The sequence below is a fragment of the Lampris incognitus genome, chromosome 2 (genome assembly GCF_029633865.1).
Source record: "Lampris incognitus isolate fLamInc1 chromosome 2, fLamInc1.hap2, whole genome shotgun sequence".
Lineage (NCBI taxonomy): Eukaryota > Metazoa > Chordata > Actinopteri > Lampriformes > Lampridae > Lampris > Lampris incognitus.
This window is the reverse complement of record NC_079212.1, coordinates 26,181,791-26,205,263: the sequence shown is the minus strand read 5'-3', so window position 1 is coordinate 26,205,263 and position 23,473 is coordinate 26,181,791. Positions and strand designations below refer to the sequence as shown.

The 23,473-nt window shown below is 43.1% G+C and overlaps 1 protein-coding gene across 1 annotated transcript in view; it reads right to left on the bottom strand.

Moving 5' to 3' along the window:
• Nucleotides 1-23,473, bottom strand: part of cpne5a (copine Va) — an 80,906-nt gene that overhangs the window by 8,581 nt on the left and 48,852 nt on the right. The window contains exons 10-18 of the mRNA XM_056299030.1: nucleotides 22,479-22,520; nucleotides 21,891-21,966; nucleotides 19,777-19,830; nucleotides 19,127-19,188; nucleotides 9,992-10,038; nucleotides 8,691-8,872; nucleotides 7,910-8,037; nucleotides 4,168-4,270; nucleotides 640-697 (exon numbers count right to left, since the gene is read on the bottom strand). Of these exons, the coding sequence (XP_056155005.1) occupies nucleotides 640-697; nucleotides 4,168-4,270; nucleotides 7,910-8,037; nucleotides 8,691-8,872; nucleotides 9,992-10,038; nucleotides 19,127-19,188; nucleotides 19,777-19,830; nucleotides 21,891-21,966; nucleotides 22,479-22,520 (752 nt within the window). The remainder of the gene's footprint in view (nucleotides 1-639; nucleotides 698-4,167; nucleotides 4,271-7,909; nucleotides 8,038-8,690; nucleotides 8,873-9,991; nucleotides 10,039-19,126; nucleotides 19,189-19,776; nucleotides 19,831-21,890; nucleotides 21,967-22,478; nucleotides 22,521-23,473) is intronic.

Genomic DNA, 23,473 nt, shown 5'->3' with positions numbered 1-23,473 from the left:
TGTTTGGGCTTAGAAAAAAAAAACAACTCACTCACTTTTAACTCACTTAACAGGATAAACACTTCTCAGTGTTTTTTGTACAGTCTAATAAACATGTGGTTTTTTATTTTTATTTTTTTTATTTTTCTCCCCAATTGTGCCCATCCAATTACCCCCCTCTTCCAAGCCGTCCCAGTCGCTGCTCCACCCCCTCTGCCAATCCGGGGAGGGCTGCAGACTACCACATGCCTCCTCCGATACACGTGGAGTCGCCAGCCACTTCTTTTCAGTTGACAGTGAGGAGTTTCGCCAGGGGGACGTAGCGCGTGGGAGGATCACACTATTCTCCCCGGTTCCCCCGACCCGGCACCCTGACTGACCAGAGGAGGCACTGGTGCAGCAACCAGGACACATATCCACATCCGGCTTCCCTCCCCGCAGACACGGCCAATTGTGTCTGTAGGGACACCTGACCAAGCCAGAGGTAATGGGGGGATTTGAACTGGCAATCCCCATGTTGCTAGGCAATGGAATAGACCACTACACTACCTGGACTTTTTTTTTTTACCCCTAACTTTTTGTTATATTAATTCGAGCAAATAGTTGAAATCAACTACTTGGTAATAGGAGTGAGAATTCAAAAGAAAAAACATCTCTCACCATCAAACTCAGCTTGACCAACTCCAACAATGATGATGGACATGGGGAGCTTAGCCGCCTGTTAAGAACACAGGGGGGGGTGGGGGGGCAGGGTCAGAGGTCAGCCCAGTTGTAAGAACATGCTGCATTTTAACCTGAGCTGATGCCAGAAACCCAATTAGAATGTAGCGTGGTTATACAGTTTCAATTAGATCAGCATCCGTTTGACTACTTTTTTTTTTCTTTCTCTCTCTGCTGTAAAATTTGGTGCTAATCTGCGAGTGAATTCCTTCCTGGAGTAGCGAGAGACAGGACAGTGTTGGAGCAGATAAAGCAGGATAAGAATACATGGTGTACGCGGTGCTGAGAGTTCCTTGTTTGCATTTCAAACTGTCGTGTGTTACACAGTTCAGCCTCACTGAGGGCAAAGAGAATACATTATTCCATCTGGAGGGCCCAGGGTGGTTATACCCTTTTTATATGCAAATCATGGAATAGTTTTGTTAACTACAGGAAACACAGATATAGACGGCTGTTACAATGAAGAATGTCATAGGCGACTGTGCTACATCTGTCCAGAAAAGGGAAAACCAATGTAGAGACAAAATGTAACATTAAGCAATGTCAAATATTTATATATAATGATTGCTTCTTCCCATACATTCACACAGCACAGTCCCATATTACTTATTCATGGTGGGGGGAAAAAAAAGAACAGTGTCTCAAATAAGTGAGGGTTTTACAATAATGTTGGGAACAGTTGTGAATTATTAAGTCTAACACATACTAGAAGCAAACAGGGTTCACACTTCCTGTACCGTTTGCAGTGTACAGATTACATCTCCATCTCATGTATGTGGGTTGCTTGTCTAACAGGGAGGAATTGAAAGCTCTGGCAAACATGAATGATATATTCTTGTGGTAGAAATACATTTGGAAGGGTAAAAGTAGGTCAGTATTCGTGGAAAACATCCCAAGGGGGGGAGGCCTGTCACAGATAAGAGTAAACACACTAAGAAGGACCACATTTTCTATATTCTCTCTCCTTTACTCTTTCTATCGCGCTCTCGCTCTCTCTCTCTCACTCTCCCTCCCTCCCTTTGAATTAACCTGGGGTTCTGTGATGGAAGATGAACTCTTTTTTTTTAGATGTATTGATATAAAGGAGTGACTTTGTTAATATTGTCAAAACATGTCATTGTTATATATTTTTTTCTCGTTCAATAAAAGACCTTTTTTAAAAATGTAATTCTCTCTCTCTCTTCCTATTCATCCCTCTTACCTAACACTTCCCCCCCCCCCATTTCACCCTGTCCTCCTGGAAGCTCGTCTTTAACACCCCTTCATTTTCACACGAAATACTACATAATGCATACAAGCCCCACCACACAGATACCTGTAAACGCCACTTCCGATTCTCATTAAGTTTGCAGACCTGCAATATTTACTGAACACCGTTTGCTACTTTGCCTGTACTCTGAAGTAACCTCAGGGATCCCACGCACTATCATGTTGTCCAAAACATATATCCTCCCCTCTGTTCATCACCATAATCCCCATGCAGGAGCTTTAGACCAATATTAATTCCCCTACTAATCCTTCCTTCATCGAAAATATTCACCATTTATATTTGACTTCAGTCACAGAGGTGGTTTATCTGCAAAACGGCACTCAGATAATGCTGAACCGTACTCCAGTCAATAGATGGGCAAATAGATATGGCTTATCAAGTCAGAGAGAGAGAGGGGGAGAGAGAGAGAGAGACCCCTCTTTTATAATTCACAGTTCTTTAAGGAGGCTCTGGGAGGAAAAGGCAAACATCAAGGAAACGAGATAGAGCTGTTATTTACCCTACAGGCGGTCTCTTTAAACCTTTGGACATATTGGAAACAAGTCAATCAGAAAATAAAGACAACAATTTGACTGACAGCAGTCCTCCTCACACTTCTTTGGGAAATCTGCTTTGATGCTGGGTGTAAACTGCAGGTGCATTTCAAAACACAGTTTAAAGAGCTCAGAAGTGGAGAATGCAAAAAAAAAAAAAGCCAAAGTGCAGAAATCAGAATTGCCCATAACTCTTTATCACCGGTTAAACTCGATAAGCAAAAGACTGAATGCCAAGTGTAACAGGTTATTCAGTAATTTGCTCTGTGGTAAAGGCATGGAAGAGCAGCCAGGTCCAGGTCAGAGGTAAAAGGTTGCAGCAGGACACAGCTGGTTTGGCCCAGGCAGCTTAGAGCAGCAGACAAGATCTTAAAAGGAAGGTGTGGCTGTTCTAATGATTTGACTAACAGTCGCAAATTCCCTTTAAACCCAGTCTGCTGGGGGGTTGGGTGGGTTCAAGGCAACATGTTGCTCTGATGGTTGGCCCCGTTGATGATACCACACTTAGTGCTGGTCTTACAGGTGGGATGTGACTTCACTTTGTAAATGTCTTAATTGAAAAAAAAAAGGCTTGCAAACATGCATCACAAACATTGGCACAGAAGTACCACACCCACATAAATCAGTACAGGTTAAAGCTGCTTCAAGGAGTTCTTCACAGATTATTTATCAGTCTCAGTTTAATTTTGATGTCTTTATGTGACCGACGTCAACTGGGACCATCAGCGAGAAAATTAGATATTGCTATATAATGATTCAAGGTGCTTGTCTGGGCCTTGGTTTCACTGCAAAATCTGGTGAAAACAAAATTCATGGTGCACAGACGGGATACATAGCCACAATTGCATATATATTGCCTCATCAATACATAGCTTGCAAACACATGTTTTTCCAAAACAACAATACATCTTTCAATCTTCTCTTCGAAACAAATCCACGAGCTGCCAGAGGGCGGATGTAGACCTTTGTGACAAGAGGCAATGCTTATGCAAGATGAGGTTTGTTCTTCGCAAAATACTCAACACTCCTCATAGCAACTTTAACCACACAGGTGCCTCAGATGTTGTATTGGATAAATGAAACTACTTGCTGACCTATGATTTTAACCAGTAGAGCGAGGTTAGCTTTCCCAGCAGGGTAAAGATACTTGACAAACACAGCATCCAAGTACAGATGAATGAAAAACACAAGTGGAGCAGAAAGCATTATATAAATCCTCAAATCTAATGCTACTGACTTATAAACCCCCTGAAAGTAAGAGAACGCCCCACACTGATTTTGGCCGTGAGAACAATGATCACAGCAGAGCCATGGCACGTTAAAAGCACCTGCAATGCCCTCCAGAGAAAGAGGAAAGAGAGAGAGACACACACAAAGGTAGGGAGTGGGAGAAACAGAGAGGGAGAAGGGAAAAAGGCAAGAAGAGACAGAACATGAGAGAGGAGAGAGGAAATGGGTAAGCGAGCGAGAGAAAGAGAGACAAAAACAGAGGCAAAGAGAGAAAAAAGAGAGAAAGCAAAATAGCGAGAGAGAGAGAGAGAGAGAGAGAGAGAGAGAGAGAGAGAGAGAGAGAGAGAGAGAGAGAGAGAGAGAGCGAAAGAAAGAGAGAGAGAGAGTGTTCAGGGAGCATGGGCCTCTTCCAGGTGAAGTTTGAGCGGCACTCACATTCACAATGGCCTCCTTTGTCTGAGCCATATCTGATATGACACCATCAGTGATGATGAGCAGGACAAAGTACTGAGAGCCGTCCTGTACTGCAGCTGCATACCTAAGAGGGCACATTTGTACAATATGGCGTCAAGACAGAATCAATCAACCTATATTGAATCACAGATACAGTTACGCACACTTACAAATGGGTGCAGACTATAAGCTCTTATTTGATGATGTATATATTTCATACATACATACATACATACATACATACATACATACATACATACATACATACATACATACATACATACATTATTTGACATTTCATGGTCACATCATGTGACCATGAAACATCAAATAAGATGTGTGTATATATATATATCAACACGGATACAGGAAAAAAAGTTTTAATGCATTGCAGTACAGGCCTGTTTCGTGTGTCTTGCACTCATCAGCTGCGAGATGCACGAAACAGGCCTGTACTGCAACAGGCCTGTACTCGCAGCTGATGAGTGCAAGATGCATGAAACAGGCCTGTACTGCAATGCATTAAAACTTTTTTTTTCCTGTATCCGTGTTGATATTCCGCTCCTCATTAGTTGAGCACTTACAACACCATTGATGGTTTCGGAAAAAAACGCTATATATATATATACATATATACACACACACACACACACACACACACACACACACACACACACACACACATATATACATATATATATACACACACACATATATATACACACATATATACATATATATATACACACATATATATACATATATATATATATACATATATATATACATACATACACATACATACATATATATACATACACACACACATACATATATATACATATACATATACACTACCGTTCAAAAGTTTGGGATCACCCAAACAATTTTGTGTTTTCCATGAAAAGTCACACTTATTCACCACCATATGTTGTGAAATGAATAGAAAATAGAGTCAAGACATTGACAAGGTTAGAAATAATGATTTGTATTTGAAATAAGATTTTTTTTACATCAAACTTTGCTTTCGTCAAAGAATCCTCCATTTGCAGCAATTACAGCATTGCAGACCTTTTGCATTCTAGCTGTTAATTTGTTGAGGTAATCTGGAGAAATTGCACCCCACGCTTCCAGAAGCAGCTCCCACAAGTTGGATTGGTTGGATGGGCACTGCTTTGAGCAGATTGAGTTTCTGGAGCATCACATTTGTGGGGTCAATTAAACGCTCAAAATGGCCAGAAAAAGAGAACTTTCATCTGAAACTCGACAGTCTATTCTTGTTCTTAGAAATGAAGGCTATTCCATGCGAGAAATTGCTAAGAAATTGAAGATTTCCTACACCGGTGTGTACTACTCCCTTCAGAGGACAGCACAAACAGGCTCTAACCAGAGTAGAAAAAGAAGTGGGAGGCCGCGTTGCACAACTGAGCAAGAAGATAAGTACATTAGAGTCTCTAGTTTGAGAAACAGACGCCTCACAGGTCCCCAACTGGCATCTTCATTAAATAGTACCTGTTAGAGCCTGTTTGTGCTGTCCTCTGAAGGGAGTAGTACACACCGGTGTAGGAAATCTTCAATTTCTTAGCAATTTCTCGCATGGAATAGCCTTCATTTCTAAGAACAAGAATAGACTGTCGAGTTTCAGATGAAAGTTCTCTTTTTCTGGCCATTTTGAGCGTTTAATTGACCCCACAAATGTGATGCTCCAGAAACTCAATCTGCTCAAAGAAGTACCCATCCAACCAATCCAACTTGTGGGAGCTGCTTCTGGAAGCGTGGGGTGCAATTTCTCCAGATTACCTCAACAAATTAACAGCTAGAATGCCAAAGGTCTGCAATGCTGTAATTGCTGCAAATGGAGGATTCTTTGACGAAAGCAAAGTTTGATGTAAAAAAAATCTTATTTCAAATACAAATCATTATTTCTAACCTTGTCAATGTCTTGACTCTATTTTCTATTCATTTCACAACATATGGTGGTGAATAAGTGTGACTTTTCATGGAAAACACGAAATTGTTTGGGTGATCCCAAACTTTTGAACGGTAGTGTACATATATACATATATATATATACATATACATATATATATATGACATCAACAACCATCATCCTTTAGATTCAAACTTCCACCTTGCCTAAGAGTGTCTTAATTTAGACATGCAAAGAAGTACAATATGCTATATAGTCGAGTCTCGGAGGCCTTCCTTCCCAGACACTATTATGAAATCCATCAGAGACTCCAGAGTGAGTGTGGCCTAGATTCAATCTTCAATCGCCTGCTCTATGAATAATTTAATAATGTGTTTATGCAAGTGGTGTAGTCTTATTCTCTCAGAACATTATTGATTGCCTTGCACTCTACTGAGTAAGTGAGATGGGAGAGAAGAACAAAAGTGACAGATTATTGCCAAAGCCAAGGACAGGGCAGACGTGGACCCCTGTACTTTTAGTTTGATATGTTTGACTGAGCAGAGTTGACATTTTAATCAAAGAGTGTGGCAGATCATTGACAAGTGCATGACAAATGGGCGGTGTTTAGGAGATTTAAAATATATTTGTCTTTCAAGTCGACCGCACAACATTGGCCACACTCCCTAATGGGCATCAGGTACTCAGCAAGGGCATTGCTGCTACCTAACTGCAGAAACTGTAGCAACAGGGATATAAGAATGAGATAATAAACTCTCTGGTATGATTCTTGTATCAGTCTACCTTACAAGTTCAGCGCCCTAGATATTTTTTGGATGTGTAACTCTGTGCAAATTAATGCACAGAATCTGGCCGTGATCCACAATTAGCCACTCATATCTTTTTCGGATAATATAGGGTAGCTCTGGTCTCACAAATGACTCAATTTATCTGGAAGGTAGAGAGGAAAAACCTCACTAAATTGTAGCTGTGAATATATCTAACTTCCACAAATAGAAGACAAATGGCTCTGCACAGGCAATCAATTATTGGTAAGGGGCAATTTTTTGTTACTTAACTTGGTAGAACATAAGTAGTAACAGTGGTGGACTACTTTCTCTCCTCCTTGTCCCTTAATGAGTTATTGTAATCCTTTCAGCATCTGTTATTTGGATTATCTGTTCACCTTTTCATGGTAAGTATAGTGCAGCTTCCCAGGGAGCAAATAAGAGCTTTCTTATTAGGAAGTACAGGGGAAATACTGTTGCTTCGTGTGTGTGTGTGTTTTGTTTTTTTAACGCTGTGTTTTTAATGCGGTTTTGCCATTGCCTATTTGGATGAGTTCATTTTGTCCAATTATCCCATTTGCGATGATGGCAAGCTCACAGTGGTGGAAAGAGTATTGAGTCCCGCTCCTAGTAATTTGTGATGCATCTGTCAAATAGCATTACTGGGGGGCAAAACATTGGCTGAAAAGCTACATAACTTACTGTGTGAATCTATTTGAAATTCTCCTGCTAATCCCAAACCCATAAACCCACAACCACCACCATCAGCAGACCCGGTGTCTAAATAACAATGTCGCACCTGCGCTCGATAATGTCTGGCATCAAAATCACCTGAATGCCACTCCTATTCACGGCATTATGGCAGCTGATTGTTTGTCTCTTCCTCATTAGTTTGGCTCATTTCACAAAGCAACCATCACTCAGTGTTCTAATGCTTTTCTGCCTGCATACAGAAGGACGTCTAATCAGTGACTTTCAACCAGCATGGCATGTGCCTTAATGTTGCACTAGATGAATATGTGTGCACCTTGCCACGTGATTAACGACGGGAGCGAAGTTGGTGGGTCCGTACAGCTGAACTGTTTTAAGGCTTTGATGGTAAGCTTCGAGAATGCCCTCCATTCCGTTGCAGTAGGGGTTCTCAATGTTGCCGTTCTAAGAAAAAAGAAGACCCGTAGGAGTCAGGTTAATTTAAAAAAAAAGTTGAGTTGGCTTCGTGGAATATTTCAGACCAATCCAACAATAAATGTTTTACACTGCACTGTAACTGTCCCTTAAATCCAGTTACAGTATGAGGGGATAAAATGATGGTGATTTCGTTGATTTTGCGAGATGGATCTCAACGCTAATATAAGTTCTAATGGAAACAAGGAGCAGTGCAGACGACACTCTGTTGACAGTCTGCTCATTAGGAAGCACTGTACAGCAGCCGGAGCACATTAGCTGTGAGGTGACGGAGAAAAGCCAAATTTATTTACGAATCTTTCAGGCTTGGAGAAACTAATTTGCACTATAAAAGGTAAATGGAGTTCACTCTAAATTATGCATCCTAGAGGTGCATGTGCATTGATCTTGCACTTTTACAGAAATGCACACTAAATACACAGGCATGCTCGTATGTGTTCAAGTGAGAGCACAGAAAACACACAAACAAGTGCTCACGATTGAAGTCAAGTTTTATCCAAGGCAGAACTCTTGAGGCTTTAGACCTAATGACATGACAGAAAGTCTGAGCTTGAATTAGGGCACAGGCATTTGAAATAGGCTTTGAACCCTTGTTTTATAACAGCGTTAGAGGTTATATTTACCAGGGGGAACTCGTGAGAGACCCTCCCATCAGGAGGCAGCTTAGCGCCGAAGCCAAGAGCTGGGAACATCTTATCACTGTCATAGTCCTGGATGATCTCTCCCACGGCCTTCAGGGCCATGGCATAGGCATTCATCTGGTAAGGGTTCATGTAGTGGAGCGAAGTGGACTGCGATGGATTGCCTTTCAAGAAAGTAAAAGGTCAAGGTCAGTGATTCACACCATACCTGCAGCTCTAACAAGAGAAACACATGACTGGGCCAGTACTTAAGTATATGCCGCGAGTCACAGTTGGGGGTGAGGGTGTCAATAGAACTGGTTAGCACAATTTAATAGTGGGACTCCAATATCTTTTATTATTGATGAAACTAAGAGGCTGCAGTAACAGACTAGTGGTAGATATACAGTACACAACATCCAACAAGTCGTTTACAATTTAAAGTGCATACAGGGCAATTGTAAACGCTGTGGCCTTGAGTGTTTTTTACTTTTTCTGGAAAGTTCAATTTTAGAAACTCCTCTTTTTTCCCCTTGCTTTCCCCCCCCCTCTTTTTCTCCCCAATTGTAGTTGGCCAATTACCCCACTCTTCCGAGCCATCCCAGTCACTACTCAACGCCCTCTGCCAAGCCGGGGAGGGCTGCAGACTACCACATGCATCCTCCGATACATGTGAAGTCACCAGCCGCTTCTTTTCACCTGACAGTAAGGAGATTCACCAGAGGGACGTAGCATGAAGGAGGATCATGCTATTCCCCCCAGTTCCCCCTTCCCCCCAAACAGGTGCCCCGACCACCAGAGGAGGCGCTAATGCAGCGACCTGGACACACCCACATCCAGCTTCCCACCCACAGACACGGCCAATTGTGTCTGTAGGGATGCCCTACCAAGCCGGGAGTAACGCGGGTATTCAAACCGGCGATCCTTGCGTTGGTATGCAACGGAATAGACCGCTAGTCTACCCGGATGCTCCTAGAAGCTCCTTTTATACAAAACAAATTCACAGTCACATTCACAAGAGGGGCCCCGTGATGGCCTGGTGGCCTGTCCAGGGTGTCTCCCCGCCTGCCACCCAATGACTGCTGGAATAGGCTCCAGCATCCATGCAACCCTGAGAGCAGGATAAGCGGTTCAGATAATAGATGGATGGATGGAGGGATGGATGGATGGACGGATGGATGGATTCCAAAGAGGAAATATCTACACAGTCACCTTTTTGACTTGTGGAAAATTCCACAGTCACACATCAACATAGAGTTAGATGCAGAGTGTGGTGGTGTTGGAGGGAGTTAGCAGGAGCTCACCATTTGATGCTGTAAAATCAATGGCCACTGTGAAGTGAATTTGAGTCCTGGAACAGATGAATACAGAAAAAAAGGGATTCAGCTGGGCAGGGTATCATAAAATCAACATAAATATACCACAAACCATTGCCCCAAGCTATGTACTTTAATGAGAGTTAACTGGCTTAGACTTGTGTTCTCCTTATAGACTAGAAACACCCACATTCTCTCTTGGCAGGTGCATGAGTGCATATTCTCCCTTCCCCAAAGTCTAACACAAAGTTGTTGCTGAATTTGAGTGCTTTGGCTTAGAGGCCCAATTCTGCCCATCTGTCCTGAGGAGTACTGCAATTACCCAGGCCTCAGTCTGCTTTCTACTCCAACTCTCACCTGGGAAGGAGCGTGCTGCATGTTTCACCCAACTGAGTAATGTTGATAACTCTTTTTTTATTTTCCTATCCACTTTCACCAATGAGTAGGAAATGGGCCTGTCTCTAAGGGCTGATCATCTCAACAGCCAGACAGCTGTCTGTCTGTCTGTCTGTCTGTCTGTCTGAACCCTTCCCACCTATTGATTCTTTCGATTACAGTAATGGAGGACAGCCGCTACAGGCTAAGGAATCCACAAATCTTCAAATCTTTTTTTTTTTGCTAATCACATTACATGTACCAGAAAGTTGAATCGGTTCATCTGGACTTAACATTTATTGTGAGAAACGGTTCATCACTCTTCTAATGCCCCTTTTCCACTATATGGTACTGGCTCAACTCAACTCGACTTTTTCGTTTTCCATTACTGGAAAGTACCGGCATCTTGGTAACTGTTACCACTTTTCTGGTACCACCTTTGTTGAGGTTCCAAAAAAACTGGAGCGGCTACCAAAATCAATGCAGACCAGCTACACTGAGGGGGTACTGTTACGGTAATGGAAAACAACACTCTGCAAGTCGAGTCGAGTTGAGCCAGTACCATGTAGTGGAAAAGGGGCATAAGTGACCTCTTCAGTCTCAACTGACTCCAGGTATCCCCACCCTTATAAACAATACAGTGGCATAACGACCAAAACCAATGATCAGTTTCATATGCAATTACCGTGACCATTAACTAGAGTTATAATGGCCATGTGTACTATTCACAGAGGATTTGGGAATGGTTGCAATCAAAGCATTGTAAGATGGCATGACATTACATTTATGACAAATCTGGCTTTGTGAGATAGATGCTTGAGAAATACTGTAAAGGTCAAGGTAAAGACACACACGCTACTGTATGAAGGACATACAGTGCCATACACACACAATACTGGAGGAAGAAGACAGCCCAAGAACGATATTTTGGAAACCTAAAAATTCACACTGTGTCTGTTTGTTAGCATCCTGAGGAAATAGAAGCCACATGTCTTCAAAGGCTTCAACTGTATACCGGCAAAATGAAAATCCACACCTACCCAGCAAACCTTGAGAAATTAATAAAGGAGTCATTTCCCAATCGACTTAGATAAAGATACATTTATTTATTTTATTGTTTATTTTTGCAGGGACAGCACACAATTAAAAAAGTAATTGCACCAGAGTTAGCTAGCAGCTACCTCACATCTGTTGTCCTGGGCAGGTATACTTAATGAGTGAAGGGACTTGGCCTAATGCTTTGACAAAATAGATGCAGAGGGGAGAGATTCTTATGAAGACTGCAGCAAAGCTGAAAAAAAATCAATTATTCCACTCCTCTGCATTTAATGAAAATGAAAGCCGCTTTATTTGACATTCAAAGAAGGTTGAATCAGTTCATCTGGATACATTTATTGACAGATATGTTTCATCACTCATCTAAGTGACTTCTTCAGATTAAACTGACTGCAGGTATCCCCACCCTTATAAACAATACAGTTGCATAACGACCGAAACCAACGACCAGTTTCATATGCAAATTACCGTGACCATTAACTAGAGTTTCAATGGCCATGTGTACTATTCACAGAGGATTTGGGAACGTTTGCAATCACAGCATTGTAAGATGCTATGATTGCCATTATAAACAATACAGTATTGTTTATAAGGGTGGGGATAGGATGGGGATACCTCAGTTTAGACTGAAGAGGTCATGAGTGATGAAACATATCTGTCAATAAACTTTGATTTTCTTGCCTGGATTATTGGGCGTGCATCAAGACATTTATTTGACACTGTATTCTTACAACAAATTGTATTTTTACAATGAACGTGTTCACTGCATTTAAGCCATCCTATTGTATAGGAGCAGTGGGCAGCTGCAGCCCCTGGGGGCCAACTCCACTTCTTCTTTCCATTGCCTTGGTCAGGGACACAGACAGGCATATTAACCCTAACATACATGTCTTTTTGATGGTGAGAGGAAACCGGAGCACCCAGAGGAAACCCATGCAGACATGAGGAGAACATACAAACTCCACACAGAAATGACTTGGGACAGCCTGGGGTTCGAACCCAGGACCTTCTTGTTGTGAGGCAACAGTGCTGACCACTGGGCCACTGTGCCGCCATTTAAAATACTTGAATAAGCGTCCAGATTTATTTTTAAGGTGTATTAGTAGAATATTACATATGATGTAGTGTATACCAACTCCCCCATAATGGTAATGGCATTATAATCATCATCATCATCATTATTGTCAAGCATAATTCAATCATAGTCATTGTCATCATCATTGCTATCCTCCATATTCCACTAAGTCCCTTTGGTGTGATACCAAATGGCCAAAGATTTTACAGATTTCAGTGCATATGTAACAGCATTAGACTTGACTGACCAAACGCAACCAGCCATATTTTATTCATGAGTCCAGCAGTGATGATAGCCAAGACCTTGAAAAGAAACTAAATGCAGCCTAGCTACTCCCCCGTGGATTTGCCTAGCTATCCCCCGAGAGACGAATGGAGAAGGGAGGAAAGGGAGCCGAGATCAAAGTGTGCTCCCTTTCATTGTGATTAACACTGATTGCCTCTCCTGAATTCAACTTCATTCAGAAATTTCAGCATGTATTGTGTTGGAGATAATGACGGATTTCTCCCGGGGAGGCTCTGACCCCAGTTCATTAATCAGCGTTGAGTTGGACTGCATGGCTGACAATGGGGAATTGTTGCAACAGCATGCGGCCTTCATTTGAAAGCCTCTGGTGATTTTTCTGTGGTTACCTCAGAGTGTGGTCATTTTGCAGAAACAGGTGGCGAGTCCAAGTTAAAGTATTGCTTCTGCACAATAGAAAGGGAACTGTCAGTCATTTTACCAATTAAGTCATCACAGAAATGAGAAGCCCAAGTGCTACCTCAAGTCTACAGCCGGCCCATGCATCCACTAAGTACCCAAGTAATCGTTCATTTTCCTTGATATGGCCCGTGTCCTCTATATGACCCACACATACCAGTATCAATATCATTTCTCTCAGCAAAGTACCACAGCAGGAAACTCTCTCCCTTCTCTCTAACTGATCTGCATACTGTTTCCATCCTGAGAATGCCTCCTTTCCCTTTAGAGTAAAAGTATGTTGTCTTACTATTTGTCTTTCTCTTTTATGCTACATGGCCTTTTTACCTCTCTATCCTTCCATCCCTCCCTGTAGTTATTCCAGGGGATTCCTGGATGAACAGTTTGGGAAATCAGCAGACTCCAAAAGTGGAGCCACTCTCTATTAGAACAAAGTGCTGTGAAAGAAACAGGTCAGCGTACCACGTGGACACACACGTACACACGCCTGCAAGCATGCAAGCATGGACACACACACACACACGCACACGCGCGCACGCACGCACACACACATGCAAGCATGCATGCACACATGCACACACACACACAAACACACACACCTTCTGGAGATCCATATTGGCTGCTGTCTGTCAGCCAGCTGGAGAAAGAGTTATTCCTCTCAACAAGGGCAGAACTGTGTTCCGATAAATGTCTTTAGTTTCACCTCTTTTTCCCCCCTCACTTGTGGCAGGACTGAGGATTTGTTAAAGCGCTGAGGCTGACAATTGTCTGAAGTTGAAAAATCAATACAAATTGTTGTTGCCATATGCCATGAGAAAGTTTATCTGCTGAGAGCAATGAAAATTACTATAACAGAAGATAAGACTTGCCTGCAGTAATTCTTTTTGTCTTTTTAGACTTTTTGTGTCCAAGTGGCCTTACCCCTCAAGCAGGTGGTGAGTCATTTGTTAATTATCTTTCATTATTCAGGGCATCCGGGTGCATAGCAATCTACTTCATTGCCTACCAACACGGGGATCGCCAGTTTGAATCCCCGTGTTACCTTCGGCTTGGTCAGGTGTCCCTACAGACACAATTAGCCGTGTCTGCGGGTGGGAAGCCGGGTGTGGGTATTTGTCCTGGTCACTGCACTAGCGCCTCCTCTGGTCAGTCGGGGCACCTGTTTGGGGGGGAGGAGGAACTGGGGGGGGGGGATAGCGTGATCCTCCCACGCGCTACGTCCGCCTGGCGAAACTCCTCACTGTCAGCTGAAAAGAAGTGGCTGGCGACTCCACATGTATCAGAGGAGGCATATGGTAGTCTGCAGCCCTCCCTGGATCGGCAGAGGGGGTGGGGCAGCAATCAGGACAGCCTGGAAGAGTGCGGGTAATTAGCTGGATACAAATGGGGAGAAAAATGGGGGGAAATTCAAAAAATATATATATCTTTCATTATTCTGCCATTGTGATGTGGCTGTGATGGACTGGCGGCCTGTCCAGGGTGTCTCCCCGCCTGCCACCCAACGACTGCAGGGATAGGCTCCAGCATCCCCGCGACCCTCAGTAAGGATAAGCGGTTTGGATAATGAATCAATGAATGAATATTCTGACATTTCCCTCAGTTATTTTCAATAAAATGGACGTGTCAGCATATTCCACTCTTATTTACGCCTCATCTAATTTCATCAGAAATTAATCAGTCTGACATTAAACGTAAAGATAGTTTCCATATGTAGCTGTTGATGTGCCTCAGAGCTGGCAGGGAAACAGCCTCTTATTGGATTTCTTTCCCCCATCACTTCCCTTCCGCCCTAATCTGCTTGGTGTCTCCCCTTCTCTCAGTTCTCCACATCCTACCTGAATGGGAGAAACCTGATGCTGACACTCGAGATTATGCACATCTACCCACGAGCCTGTGCATCACCTTGGATTACCGGGATTGAATTAAAGAATTGTAAACATGTCAGCGCCGCTATGATTTTTCCCTTAAAAACAGCCTAAGAAAATTTTAAAAAATCCTTACTTAACATTGGCATGGTGGTAAAAAAAAAAAAAAGGACAACTCAGAGGTCTGTAGCTTTTGAGACTTGCGGGGCCTCATGTAACAACACCTTGTAGACACGGAGTGTTAAGAACATTTTATGAATCCAACACTGATTTGTCTCGAATGCTTAAATTCTCACAAGGCCCAGATGAAGAGAAACAAACAAGAAATTTGAAAAATGTTCTAGCATGAGGCCCCTGGAGTTCAGCAAACTACTGTGATGGTTTCTTGCTGAGACCAAGACCTGGGCACACACAACTGAATAAAACCATTGCATGAATGAATATTAAGCATTGAGTCCTGCGCCTGGTTCCACGAAGGCGTATGCGCAGGCTTGTTTATGAGCAGAATCAACAGTCGCCCCTCCTGTTTCAGAACAAGACCAAACATCACATATCTTGGCAGTGTGCTAAAAATATATACTGTGTACTGCAGGGTATATTCCCCTTCTCCTCCCTGTATTTCTGAAATCTTCTAAGATGAACGAATAACAAACCAGCAACATGGGCCTGTGCGGTAAAATGCATCCTGCAAGATTGTCGATAATGTGGTGACCCACATCTATATAACTAGAGACATTCACCTAAGAGGGGTCAGATAATGCACTTCCGCTTCCGGTACACAGTTCAGTGTCGTTGTCGAACGTATGACATGCAAAGTTGGAGCTAGTAAACTACCTCGACTACGTCTACTCTCACGTCTCCTGTCTCGTTGTTTTCTAACTCCACAATAACCACATTTCCATCCAAGTGTTTTAATGTCAATGTTGTCATTTCGAACAAATAAAAAAGCTTGATGGAAATGGCAAATTTTGAATAAAATCTGCAAAATTTGCATAAAAGTTTGTATGCCTGCTTGAGGTAGATAAAAGTTTATAATCAACAAAGAATTAAAATTAATTGCAATGGAAATGCATTTGTGGAATAAAAACAAAAAAAAGGAGATCAGCTGTTTTTGTTTTGTTTTGTTATTTTATTTCTCCCCCTCTTTCTCCCCAATTGTATCCAGCCAATTACCCCACCCTTCCGAGCCGTCCCAGTCACTGCTCCACCCCCTCTGCCGATCCAGGGAGGGCTGCAGACTACCACGTCTCCTCCGATACATGTGGAGTCGCCAGCCGTGTCTTTTCACCTGACGGTGAGGAGTTTCACCAGGGGGTCGTACTGTGTGGGAGGATCACGCTATTCTCCCCAGTTCCCCCTCCCCCCTGAACAGGTGCCCCGACTGACCAGAGGAGGCGCTAGTGCAGCGACCAGGACACATACCCACATCCGGTTTCCCACCCGCAGACACGGCCAATTGTGTCTGTAGGGATGCCCGACCAAGCCGAAGGTAACACGGGGATTCGAACTGGCGATCCCTGTGTTGGTAGGCAACGGTTGGTAGACTACCATGCCACCCGGACACCCTGATCAGCTGTTTTCTATTCTTAACTAGTCTCGTGTGGGTGTCGAAGTATGTACTTATGACTTAGAACATGTAGGCCTACATTCAGGGTTTTATTTGTTCTGACTGAAAAACACCCTATGTCACCTTCCTTTTGCATTTAATTATTAGCTTGAAATTCATTTGAAAGTTGGATGGAAACACAACCACTGCAACACTCTGGGAAACAGCTTCCTGTTTTCAAGCATTAGTGGTTGTCGGGCAATAAAATCCTTGTTTTCTGCTTAATTCAAATGCATCTCCTATGACTGAGTTTTGCATCTCAGCCTCCTTCTCACAACCAGCTGATTCTGGCTGAGATCCGATGACAATGCAAACCAGACTACATCCAGAAGTGGCCTGGCAGATCTGTTTGTAATGTGCATGTGTATGTTTACACCTTCAATTAAGTGTTCTTCCATATCCAGGCAACAGATGCAGACAGATTTATGGTAATTACAGGTTTAAGTGGGGTCTCGGTAGTTTTATTTGCTGTGCAAACACCACACTGAAGTTTGAACATGAGGCAGAACAACAGTACAGAGAAAGTGGAAAAAAAAACCTCCGGTACCTTTCTCATATCATATTGTGACACGATATTATGGGATGAAACTATTAAACATTAACGAGGCCTCCATACATCAGACAGCCTGTAAAAACCACTACCCCAAGCGATCTCATTGAGGGTTTCGTTTAAAAGGAAACATTTCAACATGGCTTGTGATGGAAAGAATATAAATCTTGCATTACACTCTCAGAATTGAAGAAGTCTGCATGGCTTTTGACCTCTATTATGTTCCCAAGTCAGCTCGAATATTAGGGGAAAAAATAAACAATTCAATGTGAGATCAGTCAAGGTGTCGGTGTCACAGTGAAAGAAATCCCTTTTTTACCCTCCAGTGCGAAAATCATCTAAAATTCAACACGCTTGTGCTCGCCTCTTAGAGCATGAGTGTGGATAAGGCAAGCACACTTGAAAGGGAGAGGAATCAATATCCTACATGTGAAAGATCACATTTGGATCTCGTATCAGTTTTACAAAGCCTGCTGCAGCTAGCGAGTGCCATCATTCAGAGAAAAAAGGGCACTGGATCCTATTCAGCCCGTTTCAATAGAGGATTTAGATAGACGGGGCGCTGGTGCAGCCTTTCTGGTGACCAAGCGAACTGTGCAGACATGACCAGTGCTTATAGCATAGAGGTGCTTGTCACTTCTATCGTATGTGAGTCACTCTAATCTTTCTCCTTCATGTTCTGCCATGCCGCTCAATGGGTGTAGCAGGTTCACTCAGGAAATGCTAACTGACAGGTGACCTGGTTGGCCTTAGCCACAATGTATTCACCATACGCCAATCCCGACTGCCCCTTGCTATAGCACCGGGGCTATTCAACTGGAGAAACCACCGGCAACTGCTGCTCATTGTTATGCCTCTGCTGCTGCTGCTGCTGCTGCCATTATGCATGCATGCATGACTGCTGCTCAGCCACCTCCACCCAGCCAAGATCTACCTCCCAAAACTGTACGGTAGGCTTTTGGTCAATATAGTTCACTCATAAAGTCATATACAGAGCAGATCTATTCATCACCAAAGCTAAAAAAAAAAGACTACTGACACTTGTATTCCACAAAATACGCATTTTTCCAAATATGAGCGTTTTCCTGACTGAAGAGTACTAAAAATGACAGGTTTGATGACAGCTCAGGCTCAGAAATAGACTCAGTAGGAGCAATAGTGCTACCCAGAGTGTATGGGGTTACGTGTGTGTGTGTGTGTGTGTGTGTGTGTGTGTGTGTGTGTGTGTGTGTGTGTGTGTGTGTGTGTGTGTGTGTGTGTGTGTGTGTGTGTGTGTGTGTGTGTGTGTGTGTGTGTGTGTGTCTACGTATGTGTGAATCAGGGAGGGCCCAATAGGACAGATCTGGGACACCGGGCCATCAGAGGCGAAGCGGCAGAAAACTAAAACCAGGGCATCCAGTGATCCATATGTGACAGGCTGGCCACTTTTAATTAAGTGCTAAGATCCACTCCATATTTTATCATATAGTCATTCATATTCATTTAGGCTGTGGCCCCAGATAAGACTCCTTTAGGGGACACTCTTTGCTCACATATGGAAATTCCAGACCTCGCCAAGTAAATGCACTTCTTAACACTGGAGTGAATGTGGTCTCTGTGTGCCTGTCCATGAACTGCTGGTGGCAGCAGCAGAGATTGAAAAAGAAATGAGAGAAGGGAGGAAGAGTAATGCATCTAAATGTATTGTAATCTGGATCTGAGATTTAAATTTTCTGGGATTACTTGCTCTCTAATGTAAACAACAGGCTGGACGGCAACACTGTGTTGCCATCTAGGGCTGCCAAAAAAGAGTTCAACGCTGGTGTTACAGCCCTACTGATCTCAACTGATGACGGAAACACTTTGCTTAAAGTGGGTAATACAAAAAAAATATTTCAACAATGAAGAACCTCACCCTCCCTTGATGTAGTCCAGGAAGGTGTGCTCGGACTCCACACTGAAGGACAGCAAGGATACCTGGGAAAATAAGTCCAAACAGATTCTCCAATGGTTATCCTGTACATTGATAATTAAGGCAACCACAATTTACCAATCTGCACATTAACCACTGACCCCTGGGCAAACAACCCACAAACAGATTCATCCGGGCAGAGTAAGTTTGACGCTAAACAACATATTAGTATTGCAATCGCCGAGAGATATCCATCCCACTGCGCACTGATGGACAGGTGTGATGGATGGCTGGACCATCATTTTAATTATGCAGTCCCCATATTCAGATAGAGCGGCTGAAGTGCTCAGGCAATAACAATGTTTCTGCACGGTCGTAAACATCAGTCACTAACCCTCACTAATAGGACACAACAGGAGTCCCGTTGTGTGTATAGTTGTGTGGGACTCTCAGACGTTCACCCTTACTTGGGAGTCATTAGAATGTTTTCCTCTTGACTGATGTTGAGATGCAAGACATAACAAACACATTCAAGTGGCCTTAACTCCTGCCACCTGCAATCCACTTAGCAGACACGGTCCTGATGAATCCAAATGCAAGGCAGGGCTGGTGTGGAGAGAGCACCTGAAGGTTGGTCCTAATCTCAGACTCACCGTCCCCGAGTTGATGTATCTCTTCTTCTTAATCTTCTTCTTGGCGTTCACCACCTAGTTTCAACACAAAGCAGAGAAGGATGATAATGATAAAGTAAACTCCCAGCCCAATCCTTTTTATCCACCCTAGGCCAAGTAATAAAAACATCTTCGTCCTCCCCCTCCATATCTTTGGGGGTAATGGAGCATGGGGACTGAATCCAATAACTGCTGGGGTTGAGAATGAGATAACATTGATCATACCTCCAGGCTGGAAACAGATTATTCACAGGGAAATTTTATGAGAGTCTGTGCCGTACTGTCTATTGCATATACATGTGTGACCAAGCCTGATGATAATAGAGTACCGTCACCCATGACCTGCATATCTGTCTGTAGAACATGCATTCTTTATAAACACACACACACACACAATGTTATACAACAACAAAAAATTCCTTGGCATTGTACTGCATGTATCATATCTGTAGTTTGTGTGCATGTGTGTGCATATAACCATAGTTTCACACACACACACACTATACGTATATTTAGTACTTCCCTTGAGGGGCAAAGGTATATACGCAGGAGCAAACCATTAAGGTCACGTTATCGCCATTCTATGGGTACATACTCATACATAAATAACCAACCTGAGGTGAACTGTGCTGGAAAAAAAAAATGAGGGGTTGACCTGTGCCTTTAATTCTCCTCTTAACTTTGGTTTCTCCTTCCCCTTTGTGCCTTAGAGATTCTCTTGTGGCCCCCTCTCCTCCCTTCCCATACAGAGTATGCTTCGTAGCAATAACACCATCACCTACTATCAGGATTGTGTTACATCACACAGACTTCACTATCAATACCACCTACCCCTGTTACAGGCGTGCTGCCATCAAGTCCAACACATCTTATGGAGTTGAGGCCTGTGGGTCTTCTTTCATGTCAGATTGAGTATACAGGAAACTGAAAAGCGCTGAACATATTGACCCACTTCCAATGCAGATTAAATTTTGGGTAGTTGAGAAGTTGGAAGTTTTATGGCTCACACAACCACGTCTTGAAACTCATTCTGATTCTCGCCGTCACCGGCATAGATAAAAGTACATGAAGAAGCTGTTTCGCTTCAATTTCCTCGTTGAGAACTAGCAAGGGCTTGTGAAGATCAATGCATGCACCTGCTTCTGCAATTTCAGCAGGATGAAAGGGCAAGTCTGTGTGTCACTACTCGCTCTCTCTCTCGCTCTCTCTCTCTCTCTCTCTCTCTCTCTCTCTCTCTCTCCCCCCCTCTTTTGTTCCGTGTCTTACTGCCTATCCCTCCACACTCCCCCCACTCTCTCAATATCACTCTTTCTGTTGGCCTTACTCCTTCCAAGAGCCACCTCAATGACTAATTCAATGACTAATATAACTTGGCAAGTGTTTTAATGAGCAGGCTCCATAGGGCCATCCCTGGACCTATCTGTAATATCCAATCTGTCCATCTGAGCATTGCCCGAGAGGACTCTAATCAGGGAAACAGTTCTGCTGCATTCCTTCCTTCACAAACTCTAATCGTGTGCAAACAACCCCAGGTAGAACCAGCGAGACCTGTACAGTATGCTGGCATTAATGCAAGCTCATATAACTGCTTGGGATGCACGCATAATATGTTCACAGAAAGTCCATCCAATAGTGATAGGTCTTTGCATTGAATGAAAGTGAAAGGGTAGGACACACACGAGAATGGATGTTGGGCATGTATCTGGTATAGAAAATCTTTCGAAATGGTATGTCTCATATTGAAATGCTATATGGGAGGAAGACCGCATAGAATTTCTTTCTATGCGGTCTGAATGCAATCCAGTCAGGATGCATATTAAAAAAAATACAATGTGGAAAATGAATGCAGGGGCACGGCTGAATTAAATGAATACAGTCATTTCCAGGCCAAGTGTGGTGCTACAGAGATGTTATGTCATAAAATTCAATCTTTTTGAATGAGATCTCGAAAATCTAATTTCCAAATGGTAACCATAATGCTTGTGTCACAAAAAGTGTTCTCTGTTCTGGGTGCCTATGGGAGGGAAATACAACTTTAGCAGCAAGTGCAGGGTGTCAGAACGGGGTGTGAACTCTTGCTTTCTGTCGCCGCTCACCTCGTAGACGTTTAACTGGCTCTGACCCCGGCATAGCTCTTTGAAGCTGGTGGTGAATTCACCGATGAAATCATGGCTGGAAGGCAAACACAATGCCAGTTCAGACACTGTACAGTCAAAGTGACAAACCGGCCCCAGGGTTTGCAGATGGAGGAATCATGTGACCTCAGTCGCTCAGTGCTCACACAGATGTGATGTAGTAGATTAATCTATTTCTAATGAAGGAAGAATGGCAGCTCAGTCGGAAAGATCTTGATCCCCATGATGGACTTTTGAGTGAGCATGAAAGAAATAAATGAGGTTCTGATGCCAAGAAATTATCTTGGTGATATGAAGAAGTGACATAAATCAGGCTGAGGGTGAACAGAAACCATCAAGGTTGTGAGTGAGACATGAGAAACATTCTAACATAAATTATATTTCTGCTGTGAATGCAAATTAAGAAGTGAAATTGTGTGTGTGTGTGTGTGTGTGTGTGTGTGTGTGTGTGTGTGTGTGTGTGTGTGTGTGTGTGTGTGTGTGTGTGTGTGTGTGTGTGTGTGTGTGTGTGTGTGTGTGTGTGTGTGCTTGTGCTGAGAATGCCATTACCTTCCATCTCTGTCCCAGTCATACACCTCCACCTTGATTGTCCTGTGAAGCACAGAAAAGGGGCGGGAGGTAAATGGACATTTGAGAGTACATTGACGTAAGATACGAGGCGTCAACTTTGGTGTCCTTCAAGGCAAACACTGCATAAATACATTCCAAAATGACTCCGGTCCAATTAAGAATATGTGGTAGAGCTGCCAGAGTCTCGTGGTCTGTGTTTGATCTGATGGGGAAAAACAAGCCAGAGTTAGATCAGTCATAGAGAGCCTGCTCTCTTGAAACAGAGGTTTAACATCGAAAACATGAGCATCTTTCAAAAATATCTTGTGGGGGTGGAAAATAATTAATGACACCGCCAAAATGAAATTGCACTGTGCAATTGGAGAGATTTGAAAGCACATTTGTTTTTGACAGTGTTTGAAAAATAGTCAAAAGAAGCAGCTGAGGGTGCACACACAAAGAAGCCACAAACGCAATAAGCAGGTCTCCATCGATCGCTTATCCAAAATTGTCAGTCAAGTTTATAACTCATTTTTTAGAGAAAGATGCATAATCCTGCTGCAAGGATTTTAATGACTCATTTATTAATGCCTTTATGTTTCAAGGCTAATTGTGTGTGTGTGTGTGTGTGTGTGTGTGTGTGTGTGTGTGTGTGTGTGTGTGTGTGTGTGTGTGTGTGTGTGTGTGTGTGTGTGTGTGTGTGTGTGTGTGTATGTAGACATTGAGTCTAATGCTATCTCGTGGAAGGGAGAGAAGGCTGGTGGAGTTGCTGAAAGTTTGGACGAGGCGTTTTTCCTCTGCACCTGCCAAAAAACAATCCTCTTGGGAGGGAGCATGTTTTTCACGAGTTCCCAAAATAAGTGGTGAAGCGAGAAAATCAAATAAGTATGACTGAGAGGAATCACTGAAAGTGGATGAGAGAGTTCCTCCTTTACGGTTGATGATGGGGGAGGTAAGTGGCTCGACCCCTCGGCTCCTGTCAATCATGTGTCAGT